This window comes from Triturus cristatus, chromosome 10 (genome assembly GCF_964204655.1).
Source record: "Triturus cristatus chromosome 10, aTriCri1.1, whole genome shotgun sequence".
Taxonomy (NCBI): Eukaryota; Metazoa; Chordata; class Amphibia; order Caudata; family Salamandridae; genus Triturus; species Triturus cristatus.
This window is the reverse complement of record NC_140593.1, coordinates 550161575-550175563: the sequence shown is the minus strand read 5'-3', so window position 1 is coordinate 550175563 and position 13989 is coordinate 550161575. Positions and strand designations below refer to the sequence as shown.

The following is a 13989-nucleotide window of genomic DNA, read 5'->3' as shown; positions in this document are numbered from 1 at the left end:
CGCAATGAAATTTGTTTTATTTATTTATTTGTTTACTTAACTCTGTTCGCCCGTATGCTGTAGTTTACTACCCCCCCTGCTCCTCCCCTGCCCCGCCTCACCGCCCCGCAGCACTCCCTCCACGAGCCGCTACTGCCCCACAGTCTTCTAGCTGTTCCTTGCCTGATTTACTGCAGATTCAGATGAAATTGCACAAATATGTTATTGGACAAGGCTGTAATGTACCTGCCAATAACTACTGCTTCTCTAAAATTATTACATGCCGCTTCTAAACAACAGCACCATTTGCAGTACAAAGATGAGGTTATGACATCTCACCGTGGACGAGGACCCGCGTAGTCGGTAGTATAAAATGAAGCGCTCACGAAGCTAATCAATTCCCTCAGTCTGCAGCAGGCAAGCCTTTTCTCACTCTAATTGCCCCATTTGCGACTATTATGTATGTACTTACAGTAACTGCATTCTGCTGGTGCTGAGAGGTTGTGGCTTTTCAACTCAAAGATTCAAGGAAAAAAATTCTCTGGATCATTACTAATCAGGTTTATAGTGTTTTGGCGCCACACTTGCATTTTATGTGGCCCTGTAATTGGATAATTTTCTACAGGCGAAAGGCTTGTAATGGAGATTGTATGCAGCAGAACTTCAAGGCATGGGAATAGGAGCATAGATTTGAAGAGCTCTAGTGAAATTAGAAGTATGCTTAAAGCCTCTCATCATCCGCTATGCTGATGTGTGCCATGGTATCATTGGTAAAGCTCACTGTAGTGTAAGAGGGAAAATATATCACGAGCGCTGCTCATCTCAGAGGTTTGGGCTGCAGGGTCTGAGGCTGCTCGGCTGCAAAAAGATTTTAATTTGCAATCGAATATCCCTGACATGTTCCAGGGGACTTCCTCTGTTGTGACATTAGTTGAATGTCAAAAAGGATTTGTCATTATTGTTCTTTATTAACAATAAATGCCAAGGGGATTATCACTGTTTTTTCCATTTACTGGATTATGTAATCTAAGTGGATGTTCGGTATTTTCTATCCACTGCAGTTGAGCATCACATCATCCAGATTAATGGCTGAATAAATGACCCTGGACACATAGCACCTTTGTTTTTCAGATATAAAGTAATCCTAAACATCTCTGCAGTAGACGTAAAGAGTGTTGAACAATGCAAGCACTCACCCCAGTCAACTGATCTGGGTTTAATCCATCATCATTATTTCAGTTCAGACATGGCCATATGCAAATCAGTCTGACCCTGTGTCTCATGGGAACAGTCCAGCCCGAACTGCCAGGCCAGGTCTTTCCTGGACCGGAAGCAAGCATCCTGGGACTGGTTTCGGGTTCATAACCCTCATCAGCCAGGCTATCTTGAATCCAGTGGAAAGTGAGCAAGGGACCCATGTCTGGGCATACCCTGCCAATTTAGGGGTGGGGTAAATGTATGACATTGTTCTGCATTCTGTCCATCAATAGTTCTTTTTACATTTGTCACCCCGAGTGGGACGGTTATGCTCAGACGTGAGTCCTGTGCTCTCCATGCCACTGGAATCAAGCTATCCTGGCTGAAGAGGGGTGAAACCCCAAACCCGGTCCTAGGATGCTTGTTTCCAGTCCAGAGTGAACCTGGCCTGGCAGTTCGGGCTGGACTGTTCCCATTGGGCACAGGGTCAAGACCGATTTGCATATGGCTGGGTCCAAACTGGAATGGCATGGTGAGCAAAAAACCGATGGATTTAGGCCCAGATCTCTGTACTGGGGTGAATGTATGACATTGTTCTGCAATCTGTCCATCAATAGTTCTTTTTGTAAAAAGTATAAAGACACACACCACAGACTTATGCCTATGATTTGCATAGGTGTGCATATTTTAGAGGATTCACAACAATCGCTACATTTATACCCGGAAAACTATTCAAGTTGTACACTTTCAGACATACTCCCACAAGCCTACACCTATGTTTGTCGACTGTCTGTTTACTGATTACTAGTAGCAAGTATGGAAGAAATGTGAGTTTGCACATTTCACTTTTTACTTTATATTTTTCAGAATGGAAAATATGATTCTATTGTTCTGAAAGGTTTGTTCCCACATTCACAGTAAATATGGTCGGGTCCATCTTGTAACTGTGGCCAAGTGGAACTGCAACATCCCCTTCGACCCAATTTCCAATGTGTATCTGACTTACGGCAACTGGTATCCACCATTTCCAGGGCCCATGTGCTCTCAGTCCCCTCAGGTAGTGCTGAGTCGATGTTCCATCCTTTGTCATAGAATATTTGTGTTCTCACACCGTCTGATGTGGTGTTTGGAGTAGGGTGGCCAAATGTCCCGGATTTGACCTGGCAGTCCCGGCTTCCCGACACTTATTACTAAAATAAAAAAATGTCCCCATTTTTAGAGATGGTCGGATGAGCACCTACATTTATCACTGTGCTCTGAAGGCTCATGTTCACACTGTCCCTCTTATGATACCAGGGAACAGAGCTTTGTGTAAAAGAGTCGCATACTGTGCTACCCTAATTCAGGCATCACAGAAGGATTTAATTGGGGCTGAATCAACCCCTTCAGAGCCCGTCACCTGAGGCCAGAATCACAAAGCTCCCCTTGCAACACACCCCAGCATGGCAGAGGAAGTCTTTAATTTTCATGCTACAGATGTGTGTGTTTAATAATATATATATTGGGACAGCCATATAGTACACACCCCAGCATGGCAGAGGAAGTCTTTAATTTTCATGCTACAGATGTGTGTGTTTAATAATATATATATTGGGACAGCCATGTAGTACACACCCCAGCATGGCAGAGGAAGTCTTTAATTTTCATGCTACAGATGTGTGTGTTTAATAATATATATATTGGGACAGCCATGTAGTACACACCCCAGCATAGCAGAGGAAGTCTTTAATTGTCATGCTACAGATGTGTGTGTTTAATAATATATAAATTGGGACAGCCATGTAGTACACACCCCAGCATGGCAGAGGAAGTCTTTAATTTTCATGCTACAGATGTGTGTGTTTAATAATATATATATTGGGACAGCCATATAGTACACACCCCAGCATGGCAGAGGAAGTCTTTAATTTTCATGCTACAGAAACACACACCTCTGTAGCATGAAAATTAAAGACTCCTCTGCCATGCTGGGGTGTGTTGTCCTGAAAAACCTGTCACTCTAATTTGGGGGTGCTGCAGTCATCCCATGAGCTCATCAGGAGTGTGTACGAAGTTGAAAAGCCAAAAGCTTCACAACTGTTGAATGATTTTATAAAACCGTTTTTTCTGTCTCTCTAAGTGTGAAGCTGGCAATGATGGAAACAAAAAAAGGAAGCAAAAATGGGGCTATGTACCTTCTGTTGCTATGGTCCATGAATGTGTCATCTGGCAGTCATTTATAGGTTTGTGGAGAACTTTGCAATATACATCCCTTTCCCTGCAGCCAGAAGTCCCAGGGTGGGATGGAATGACCTGCTAAGGACAGCCGTTGAGTTCTAATGAGTGCCATGAGGGACAGAAAGGGAAACAGTTCCCTGCAGCCTAATGTCCATTATTTCACCGGCGAACAATCCGGTTGCAGGGAATAGGTCCTGGGTGAAGGTAGACTTCACCTTGAGTAAAGTCACAAAACTTCGCCCTTGTTCGAAACTTTTCTGACTTGGTGGTTCGGTGCTAGCCCTAGTGTCAGTGGTGGTTCCTCCTAACGAGTGGAAGAGCGTCACCCCGCCTGTTGCAAGTGCCGCAGGTATACACATAGAGTAATACAATGGTCATTACCATTTTATTATTCTGTGTGCTGCAGTGCCAGCCTATGCTGAAATGTGTGAAGGTGGGGTGGGCTGCAATAGCAGCATGGTGACTGCTGCCAGTGCACGTGTCGGATAGGCCGGCTGTCTATAGCTGACCTATCCGACATGCACACTGTAGACCCAGCAATCCCAGGGCTGTGAAATAGCCGGGGGATTGCTGGCACAGGCCCCCAGTCTCAAAATGATTGCTGTGTTAGCCTACTCCAACCATTCCTCAAACCAGCGTAAGAGCAGCTTCAGAATTGGTTGTTGACACAACAGGAAGTCATGAACCACATTCCTGTTTGCCACCCGGGACTCCGAGAAGGAGAGACTCCCAACACGGGTGAGTCTTTTCGGCATAATGTTTAAATAGTACTAGCCGCCACTGCCTAGTGTTGGCACCAAGCTGAAACCTTTGCCCTTATTAGATGGCCTTTATGCAGAAAAAGGGATGTGAGAGGGACTTTGGTGCAAATACCCATGGAGGAGGGGTTAGATGATCAGGAAAATGTCTACAAATATAGACTGTTAGTGCTGGGTACTTGGTTACAGTTACATGTTTCTGAATGGAGACTAGGAAACCCAGGGATGTTAAGGATGGGGGGACTGAAGTGTGAGGCTGTTGCTAGCAGTCTTCTCACCAAGTATTTTCATGTTTTTTCTTACCATCCAATATGTGAGTTACACCTTGCAGGTCGGACCAGTGCTATTGGCCTTTTGACCAAGTGTTCGTGCCCGCAAGGGTCAATGTTTGTTAAGCACTGGTATGTTTATATTTTGTACAGACTATGATGCAAGGCTGTGGTGACTTTGTCTTCATAGTTGCATTTGGATGCCCGTTTGTTGCTGTTTGAGTGTAAATTGAGCTTTGTTGGTTGTAGTCCCTTTCATTTTGTGCCGGAAGGGATCACATTTGAGCACCTCTGGCTCTTAATGGTGGAAGGTGTGAGAGCGTGATGTTGAATAATGCCTCCTGGCCTTCCTCGATGATACCCACAATACATAAAAGAGCTAAACAAACAGAAGGAAACACTAACACGCAGGCCTACTACACGCTCCAGGGCCCTCATTTCACTTTTTGGGGGAATGGTTTATATAGTTCCTAGGTTCTTCCCACAAGGCAACTTTTCCAGCTGGACTCATAAACATTAGGCTCTATGTAGCAAATCAACCCAAATTCAGAATGTTGACTGTGTCCCTGGAATAGCAACAGACTTTTCAATTCTGACATTTCTTTCAGCTTGTTACCCTTCCTAGAATATTCACAATAATGCACGTGCGTTTGCTATTTATGGGGGTGTACGCACTAAAACGGCTGCTACTTTGGTTTTATGGCCAGCTCCTGCAATTTAATCCTTTTATTGTCAAATATGCTTTACAATAGTAACACTTTACATTTCGAAAGCTGTAAACATAAACATGTCCAGTAATTGTAAGCATTCTTTATAGGGTGTTTTCGGGTGCAAATACGAAGTGAAAAAAAACAATGTAGCACTCACGCATAAAGCACAAAACTAAATGTAAGGACTAAGGCTTCAGGCTGAACATAGAAGAATGGCCAGGCAACTTTGCATTATATAATTCTAATATGATACAATCAGATGCACATGACAAACTTTGCACTGGTGCAAATACAGTGCAAAATCATCTTACCTTGTTTTACTGTTTGCGTAATGTCAAATGTAGCTAAAGTGGAAAAAATGTAAGGCATCACTGAGCCTGCCATCTGCACATGACCCACTTGGCAGATATCTGTTTGCCTTCAGAGGTGCCACTAAGGTGGGACCTCTGAAGACATTAAAGGTTTGGTAGGAGTTTATTTTTGAAAAACAAAAAATAAATGTCTCTGACCCTGGGAGTTCTCTCACTTATGTTGAGTTCATTTATTTGATTTCCTGATTGAAACATCCAAGTTTTATATGCTGGACGAATACAGGAACTTCAGGATGCCTGCTCTAAATAGGGTATCCACCCTAATGAACTTAGTTGCCCAATGTCCATTGGTTCGTTGGACTGAGGTTTCCACCTACAGAGCCAGCAGAGAACCTGTCGGAGGAAACATAAGAGATTGCCAAGGGGACAACTAGAGATTTTGGAGGACAGAGTACTCTGCTACATTTGTGGCTGAATATCCTGTCTGTCAAATCCACCGAATTTCATTTTTATAACAGTACTTCGCATGAGTGGTAATTGGGGTATGGATGGGACCGATTTATTAAATGGTCCCATTGTTAGGTCACATGTTTAATATTTACTGTGTGAGTGTAGAATGTAAAAATGCTGAAGGAATTTCTTCTTCATGAGGTGTGTGACCACATATTCAAATGACAACATGAATATTGAATACCGCAGTGGTATATCCTAAGAATGCAACATTCAATCATATGTACTCCATAGCAAGCAATGTCAAGTAATATAACAAAATAATACACAAAAATACATATTATGGGAGCCATAGAGGTAGCAGGCAGCTGACCATATTAAGTGAGAAAATCCCTTATTCTTGCATGATTACTGCCATTGTTTTTGGCTGCCAGTGCTCTCCGCACACTGCACACTGGGGCACTGCTGTCCAGTCTCCACTGTATGTGCCTTCCTCCCTTAAACAGGGCAAGATTTGCTAATCTCCAATTGGCATATTTAAACTTAACAGTAAAGCCCTAGTAAGCAGTGTAGAAAAATACACCAGTGGCATGGTAACATAAGTGTCAACTGTGGACTGCATGACTTAGAGTGCCATCCACTAGGCAAACAATGATAAACCTGACCTGAGGCCTACACGTGTAGCCCGACTACAACAGCTTTTAAACCAGCATGCAAACCTGTCAAAATAACCCCTTTTGGCAAGAAGGAAACCTACTTTCAAATATTAACTAAGTCACTCCTGAGTAGGCCTTTTAGCCTACAAGGTAGAGGTCCTTGTATTTACAGAACATGTAAGGATTATATGTTGATATTTTCTACAGTAACCAGCCTCCAAAAACTATTTTCACTGTAAAGGGGTATAACTGATCCTATGAGAAAAACAAAGGTTCAAATAACATGCTATTCTGTTAACTCTGGTTTGGAATAAGGCACAAAAATGACTCACCGACTATATTTATTATTTATTAAAAATCCTATTTAATGGCGAAGTTAGATTTTTGATAAATATTAGGGAAAAGTATCTTTTCAAAAATTAGACTTTGTCTACCTGAAACTCCAGTCGGCTAATTAGAATTAGTCTGCCGTCAGCTGCCCCATCAGTGCTTCCCTTCATAAGGTGTGAAAACTGATCGCAGAGCAGAATTTCTTAGGCTTTTTGGCATTAAGACCTGTGCTTGAGGTATGTGCCTCCTCTCAAGTCAGAATGAGCATCTGTTGAGGTTTCAGGAACTGCATTAACTTGGAAAGGGACATGGGTAAGGCCTGCTAATTTATACTTCATTGTAAAGGGAGGCCTTGGAAAGAGCAGCCTTTGTTCCGTGGGTCAAATGTAGACTGCATGTCACCAACTTAGTGAGAGGGGAAGCCAGTTGGGGTGATTGAGGAGAAGTGTGCTTCTCATTTCCCTACACACAACCCTAGCTGGGACACAAGCCACCATCAAGGGCAGTACGGTTCTGCCAAGTTGGAGTTTGCTCAGAATAGTGCACTGTGGGATAGTTTGCTGTAAGGAAAACAGGATGTGCTCCAATAGTGGGAAGGCTTGTCCTTGAAATTCATTTTCTCATTGGCTAGGAACTGCCCGGGAGTTTTTTTCTCGTTTGTTAGGGACTGCCCGGGAGTCACCCCCGCCCACTGGCTCATGAATCCTACCTTCAGCTCATCTGAACACATGTGGTCTTGAAGAAGAATAGAAGATGACTGGACTTGCTGTCTGTGACCTGTGGTGAGACCTAAGAGGCTGGACCTGTGCCCACCAGGGTTGAGCAGTGAACTCTCAGATTCAGTTGGCTGACCTTTTGTGAGGTTACAGGGACACAATGTGCTGCAAGAGGCACTTTTCCTGAAGTGACAATCTGACCAGTAACAACTGAACCTGGACTCTACCCTGCTGGTGGCCACTGCTAGAGTGAGTGCTGGTCCCAAATTGCTGTTCCTGAGGTCCTGGTAGCCTTAGAAGAGAACACAAAGCTCCAGAGAGTTTGAAAATTTCTGACTTACAACATTTTTGTACCTCCAAGACCTCCGGAGCTTCAGCATGGCTTCGAGGTAAAGGTGCCAAATCTCCAGTGGACTTCATTGGATACAGCTTCAAGTCTTCCACTGCTGGCGGATGTTGAGCTCAAGAAAGAGACTAAGGGACTGATTTAGGTTTGGTGGACAGTGTACTCTCTTGCAAATGTGACAGAGAAATCTGTCCACCAAATAATTGGTCTGCCTGTGTAATTTCGAGATGGGAAGACCATACGTTTTCAGTCAACAGAGCCCCCGTTGGTTCCATCGATGGAAAACGTCCTTCAACAGCCCAATGGAGTAAGGGCACCGGAGGAAGGCTATTACACCACATGCCCTATTTACGGTGGGCGATTTAATGTCTTTCTTTTTCTGTCCACCACTGCCAGGAAAAATCCTGGCAGAAAAGGACAGAAAGAAGAGAAAACTTACAGGGTATGAGGTACACTCGTTTTCTGTTTTTCAGAAACAAATTCCCATTTTTGGAGATTTTTTCTGAAAAACAAATACTTTAGAATGGTTTTGTGCATGGCCATCAATACCGACAGCGGCTGTCCTTCAAACCGTTGTATATTGAAAAGAACCACTGTTACGACGGTTGCTTTCAATATACAGAGATGGCCAGTGCACCGGCATTCTTCTCTTTATTTAATGGGATGTACTCCATGAAGATGGCGGGTAAAAGAACTGTGTTAGCCGAATTTTCCACCAAGTTGCACTCCCACCAAAACCAAGAGGTTCAGCTGGACATCAGCCAATAGCTATCCAATTTCACTGGCAGTAGATGCAACCTTGTCCCACTGGATAATTTGGACTTCCATTTCAGAGACTAACTTAGAAGATAGAATCTTTGACCAGAAAAACCCGCTTGGTGTAACCAACCACTGCACCATCGCAGTCAGCATATAATCATACCTAGGCCCCAGTCAACCATGAACAGTGAATTCTGATTGACACTTTACTTTTTCTTGCCACTTTTGGCCCTAAAACTTTACAAATTCATAGCTTTGGTTCCGCTTACTTGTATTATAAATTGTGTGAATTTTATTGTCTTGTTTTGGACTTTTTATTTATTTTGTTAATGTTAAATACTTACCACACTTTTCCTAAGTTACGTCTGTGTGCTCTGTGCCATAGCTTCCAGGGGTTGAGCCCAGGTTTATTTATTGAGCTTGTTTGTTGGACTGGACACGTTTTGGGACGTATTACTTGAGAAGTTCACAAACTAAATACAGTTTTTCTTACATTAGTGTTTGGCAGTGGGATCCAGAACTTGTGTTTAGCAGTTGCCACTTAGTTTTAAAAATCCTTACAAGAGTTATGACTTTTTACATCTGAGGACCCACATCCTCCATAACTAATTACCAATTTTCTTACTGTAAGGAAATACCAATTTCGAGGTCGTTGTGCCCTTATAGTGTGTGGGTACACCACTATTTCACTGTATATCTCGCATCACATTTCTTTCAACAACTTTAAAGTTTTCTTGACTGAATCACCTTTCATAGTATGTATAAGTGTTCCTGCCCCCACCCCTTGTATTCATTCCATATATTCACTGCATGGAATGTTGTACCTGTGTAAACAGTTTGACAGATAAAGGTACCACCAAAAGAAAAATAAGCCTCACTTATGACCTCCTAAAAGATGACTTAGAAGTGAAAATGGAACAAACTGCAGTGCAAGTAGGTTTGCATATTTCATACTTTTTACTTTTATTTTTCATATTTTTAGAGTGAAAATTAAGTTTGTAAAACAGAAATAAACGAATCAGTAGGGTCATTATATATAAAATAGCACTAGTAAAAAGGTGGGGAACGGAGCCTGGGATAGTTAATTTGATTGGCTGGTGGTCGAAGTAGGGACGGCGCCTGAGTATGTCAAATGTACTGTTATCTGTATCTAAGGTAGGGTTCTTTCTTGATTGTGTGTTTTAGGTCAGTGGTTCTAAAACTTGTGGTCTGGAGACTCCTGGGGGTCTGCAATGCCTACTGAGGGTGTCCAAACTGCTGTTGGCTAAAAATTAAGTTTGTTTCCGCATATTGATTTGTAGAAGCAGTGTAAGTGCATCCAAACAGAATAAAGTATGGAAGTTGAGCAGCCTTGATTGATTATAAAAGCTCCAACCTTCCTATTAAAATTAAAAAACATAAAAAACGATATTTATTTTTGGATTAAATAAAGTAATGCATCAGTTATATATTTGTTTGCTGAATCCTTGTTTCTGTATTTTTTGCGTATTATGTTGCAGTTGAAATGATCGAAAATGCTTAGGCGGGTGCCCTCTGCTTCCCGTAATGTCTCAGTGGGTGTCCCTGTATTCCAATAATGATTCAGCGGGGTCCCGGGTTTCAATAATGATTAAGTGGGGGTCCACAGGCGTCAAAAGGTTAAGAACCACTGTTTTAGGTTGTTTTCAGAATTGATCAAGGTGCGTCTCGTAGACATTGATTGTGAGGTCCCTTGTGAATTGTAGGAAAGTGGAGGGCAGGTCTACCCCTGCTGATAAGCGAGCGTGAAGGATTGCAATCTATTTCCTGGCTTTTCAACACTGCCGGCTTTTAACCACAGACCCATGAACAGGACCGCTGTGTTAAAACACCCCCCTTCCTGTGATTTTTGCAGGGTTATTGTATTGACGCCAGGTGATCTCAATGCTTATTTTAGCTAATATTCAGGATGGGCCCCGACTGTTCATTTTGCACCTCACCATGTGGTTTGCCATTAACATTTATTTAAACTCTATAAGACTTGCAGGTAACAACTTGCTACACCATTATAAAACAACAGAACAAAACCGCTTTGACCTGAAGTCAATTTAACCAACGTGTGGTCCTTTTCAGGAGGTTCAGCGTGTGCCTAGTAATGATTGCTATGTTGTGTAAGTTGTAGCAAATGTCAGAGTTGGTTAATTTAGGCACTGATGGTGGGGAGGTTGGGGTGCAATATTTGTGCCTTGCTATTAAAGGCACAGACCAGCGCAAAAGCACAAGAAGTGTAGGTCTGCATGTATCCCTGCATAGAAGGTTATTTGGAAAATTATATCAAAATATTAAGGAAAGTGGAACACAAATTGAAGTTGATTTTTTCATCTTGTTCTCTGTTGACATCTATAGTCCCCAGTAAACAGTCTGTAGGAAACTCCTGAGGCGTTCCTGCAACCTGATATTACAATGTGTAGTGCTGATCATTAGTCAATTAGCTTTCACTTCTTTAGAGGGGAATTTAATTAATTGCAACAATAATTGGGCAAGAAGTAAACAGCAGTGCAGCAAGGTAACAGAGTACTCTTCTTGTTGGCTGAAGACAGATGATAGGAGCCAATTTAGTTTGCTGGAGTTTTATGCATACATAAATGAGACACATATACCTACTCATTTATTCCATAGAGGTAAACTGTGATTCTCAAGCATGCATTGCTGCTAAATAAAAAGGGTATTTGCAAATATTATGAGTCTGTGAGATGATATTGTACATTATAGACACTGCAGATGCAGAACTGGAGATCTGCAAGGTTTCTCTCGCCCCCTTCTCTTCAACATTTATGTAAACCCATTCTTGGGCCTACTCCAGCCCTCCCAAATTCACCTTCACTCTCACCCCGGTGACATACCCCACAGGCAAAAAGTAATGTCCACTAGCATCCTACACTTTTAATGATTCTCAAATGAAAATTATGTCCTAGGATTACACCATCGCCTTAAAAATGGCTTCGCTGTGCCGCCTTCTCCTCTCTTCTTTATGTCATACGTTCCTGTACAAAGCGTTGGATGTTAACCTAGGCAACCAATGGAACCCAGACCTTAGCCTCAGCACTAAACTAAGGGTGGTAGTAAAGACTGTCATCCCCAAAGCTGAAATTCCTTTACAAACCCATTATTACCCAGCAAATCCATGTCATGATAGTTGATGTACTAGCGCTCTATAGGTATCTACCAGCATACCAGGTTATAAGACTTTAGTATGCAATATTTTCAGTGGCACCCCCCAAATAAAGACAACCACCACAGGTTACAATGACATCAATAAATACGTTATTTTAACATTGAGATGCTATTGTGAGGAGTGACCATGCCACATCATAGCCGCCCCCAATGATACTCATGGTTGCTATCTTGACATCCCCCTGGGATATCAGAACCCACATTTCATTCCTTCAGAGGCAACAGCCCTTGAAATTGGGAAAACTGTCTACGGCTGGTGACATCAAACATGAAGGTTTATGACTTGTTTGCACAGGACAATTTTTGACTGATTTAGCTTCTTCCATAGCCAGATTGCAGGCAATGTTTGGCTCCTCAAAACAGTGTTGGAGAGGGTGCCAATATTTAGGTACTATGGTACATATATGATAATGATGCAACCACATTTTAAAATACTGGAAATTGATATGAAATACATTTAAGACTTAATGGGCGTTTCTCTGACACTTGACACTCTGATCATATTGCTGGACTGCTCTAGAGATATCAGCTCTTATCCACTTATGGCTTCTAAGGGGAAATTGATCACACATGCTTTTAACTGTTAGGCTGTCAATTTTCTGTTCTTGAAACCATGCAACATGTAGTCATTGAATCTATGGTGGAGCAATCTATGAAGCATCTTCACCAAGGAAAAGCTGAAAGCAGTCACTCGCAATAACTTCAAATACTTTGAAAGAGTATTGACCCGCTTTTATAATATGCGAAGAATAACCCCGTTCCTGAGACTGTAGCCGTATTGTTCCCTTACGTTATAAAACAATTGAAACTGGCAACAATGTCCCCCACCCATGATTACTGAGTCTGACTTACAGTGGTCTGTTCCACACATGTACTTTCTCCTCACTTTCTATGCATATTAACAGACTATTGCGGTAAGTTGATGGTCGGTGAGAGGTATGGCTACCACATGTCTATGTTAATATGCTTCCTCACATTAAATGTGTATAATGTGTTTATAAAACAATTACTACACTATAATGAAAAACCCTATAAGTAAAGTTGTTAAACATATAGAGATGCAAAAGCATCAATGTTTTGAAACTCAAGTGAGAAGCCACTGATGCCTAATGCCAGAGAAAACTGTCTTCAGTATTCTGTACATCACGTAAAAGTGTCTGGAAGTGTCTGCACCCTCACACTTCCAGATGGAGTTCTATGAGTCTTGACTATCTCCTCTACTCCAATCAGTGCAAACATAACGTATAGTGGTTCTGTGAACCAAGTGCAAGAGCAGAGGAGACAGACTCTTCACTGCCTAATCTCTAAAACTCTGCATTACACCACAAAACATCTGCAGCAACCCCAAACAATCCCTCTTCAAAGAAAAGTAAAAATTCCTTATATGTCCAGACCACTATACATCTCCCCATTGTTCTACTGCCTTGATCTGATCTGTGTGTGCTCTATAACCACTGTCCAGTGATGTCAGCGGCATGCTATTTTTTATCAAATGTATCGGTCATGTCAAAATTGGATTAAAGTCACCTTGGTAACTTCCTTGCACACTGTTATATACATGCAAACAAAATAATCCATATATAATCTATGCTCAGTATGTAGAACTATATTTCTCTCTATAACATACAAATAGAAGCACAATGTTTTTAGTTGCCTATTTTATATCAAATGCGTTTTTAATTTCAGGCTGTGTACGCCACTGCTCCTGCTGTGATGTGGACATTGGGCAAGGGTCGGGGAAAGTCTGGTGGCATCTCAGGAAGACCTGCTATAAAATTGTAGAACACAACTGGTTTGAAAGTTTTATCATCTTCATGATCCTGTTGAGCAGTGGTGCTTTGGTGAGTATATCTTCCAGCATTCTCATATGATCGGTATGTAGGTGGTGTAGATGAGAGCACTGCAAGGTGTTTACACAGGTACAGGTCAGACAAAAACACATTTTAGTGTGCTGTTCCAATTACATGCTCCAACTGCTTCACTACCCGCTCTTACTCCTATAATCAGATCTCACAAGACCACACGCACAATCATTTTCTTGTTTCTCGATTTCATGTTTGGGTTGCCCTGGTGACAGCAACGTTCTCTGTTAAGCACAA

The 13989-nt window shown here is 42.1% G+C and overlaps 1 protein-coding gene across 6 annotated transcripts in view; it reads left to right on the top strand.

The window, feature by feature from the left end:
• Nucleotides 1–13989, top strand: part of LOC146789704 (sodium channel protein type 5 subunit alpha-like) — a 975168-nt gene that overhangs the window by 799329 nt on the left and 161850 nt on the right. For all 6 annotated transcript variants that reach the window (XM_085632035.1, XM_085632032.1, XM_085632036.1 and 3 more), the window contains exon 19: nt 13577–13731. In XM_085632035.1, coding sequence (XP_085488161.1) covers nt 13577–13731 — 155 coding nt within the window. The remainder of the gene's footprint in view (nt 1–13576; nt 13732–13989) is intronic.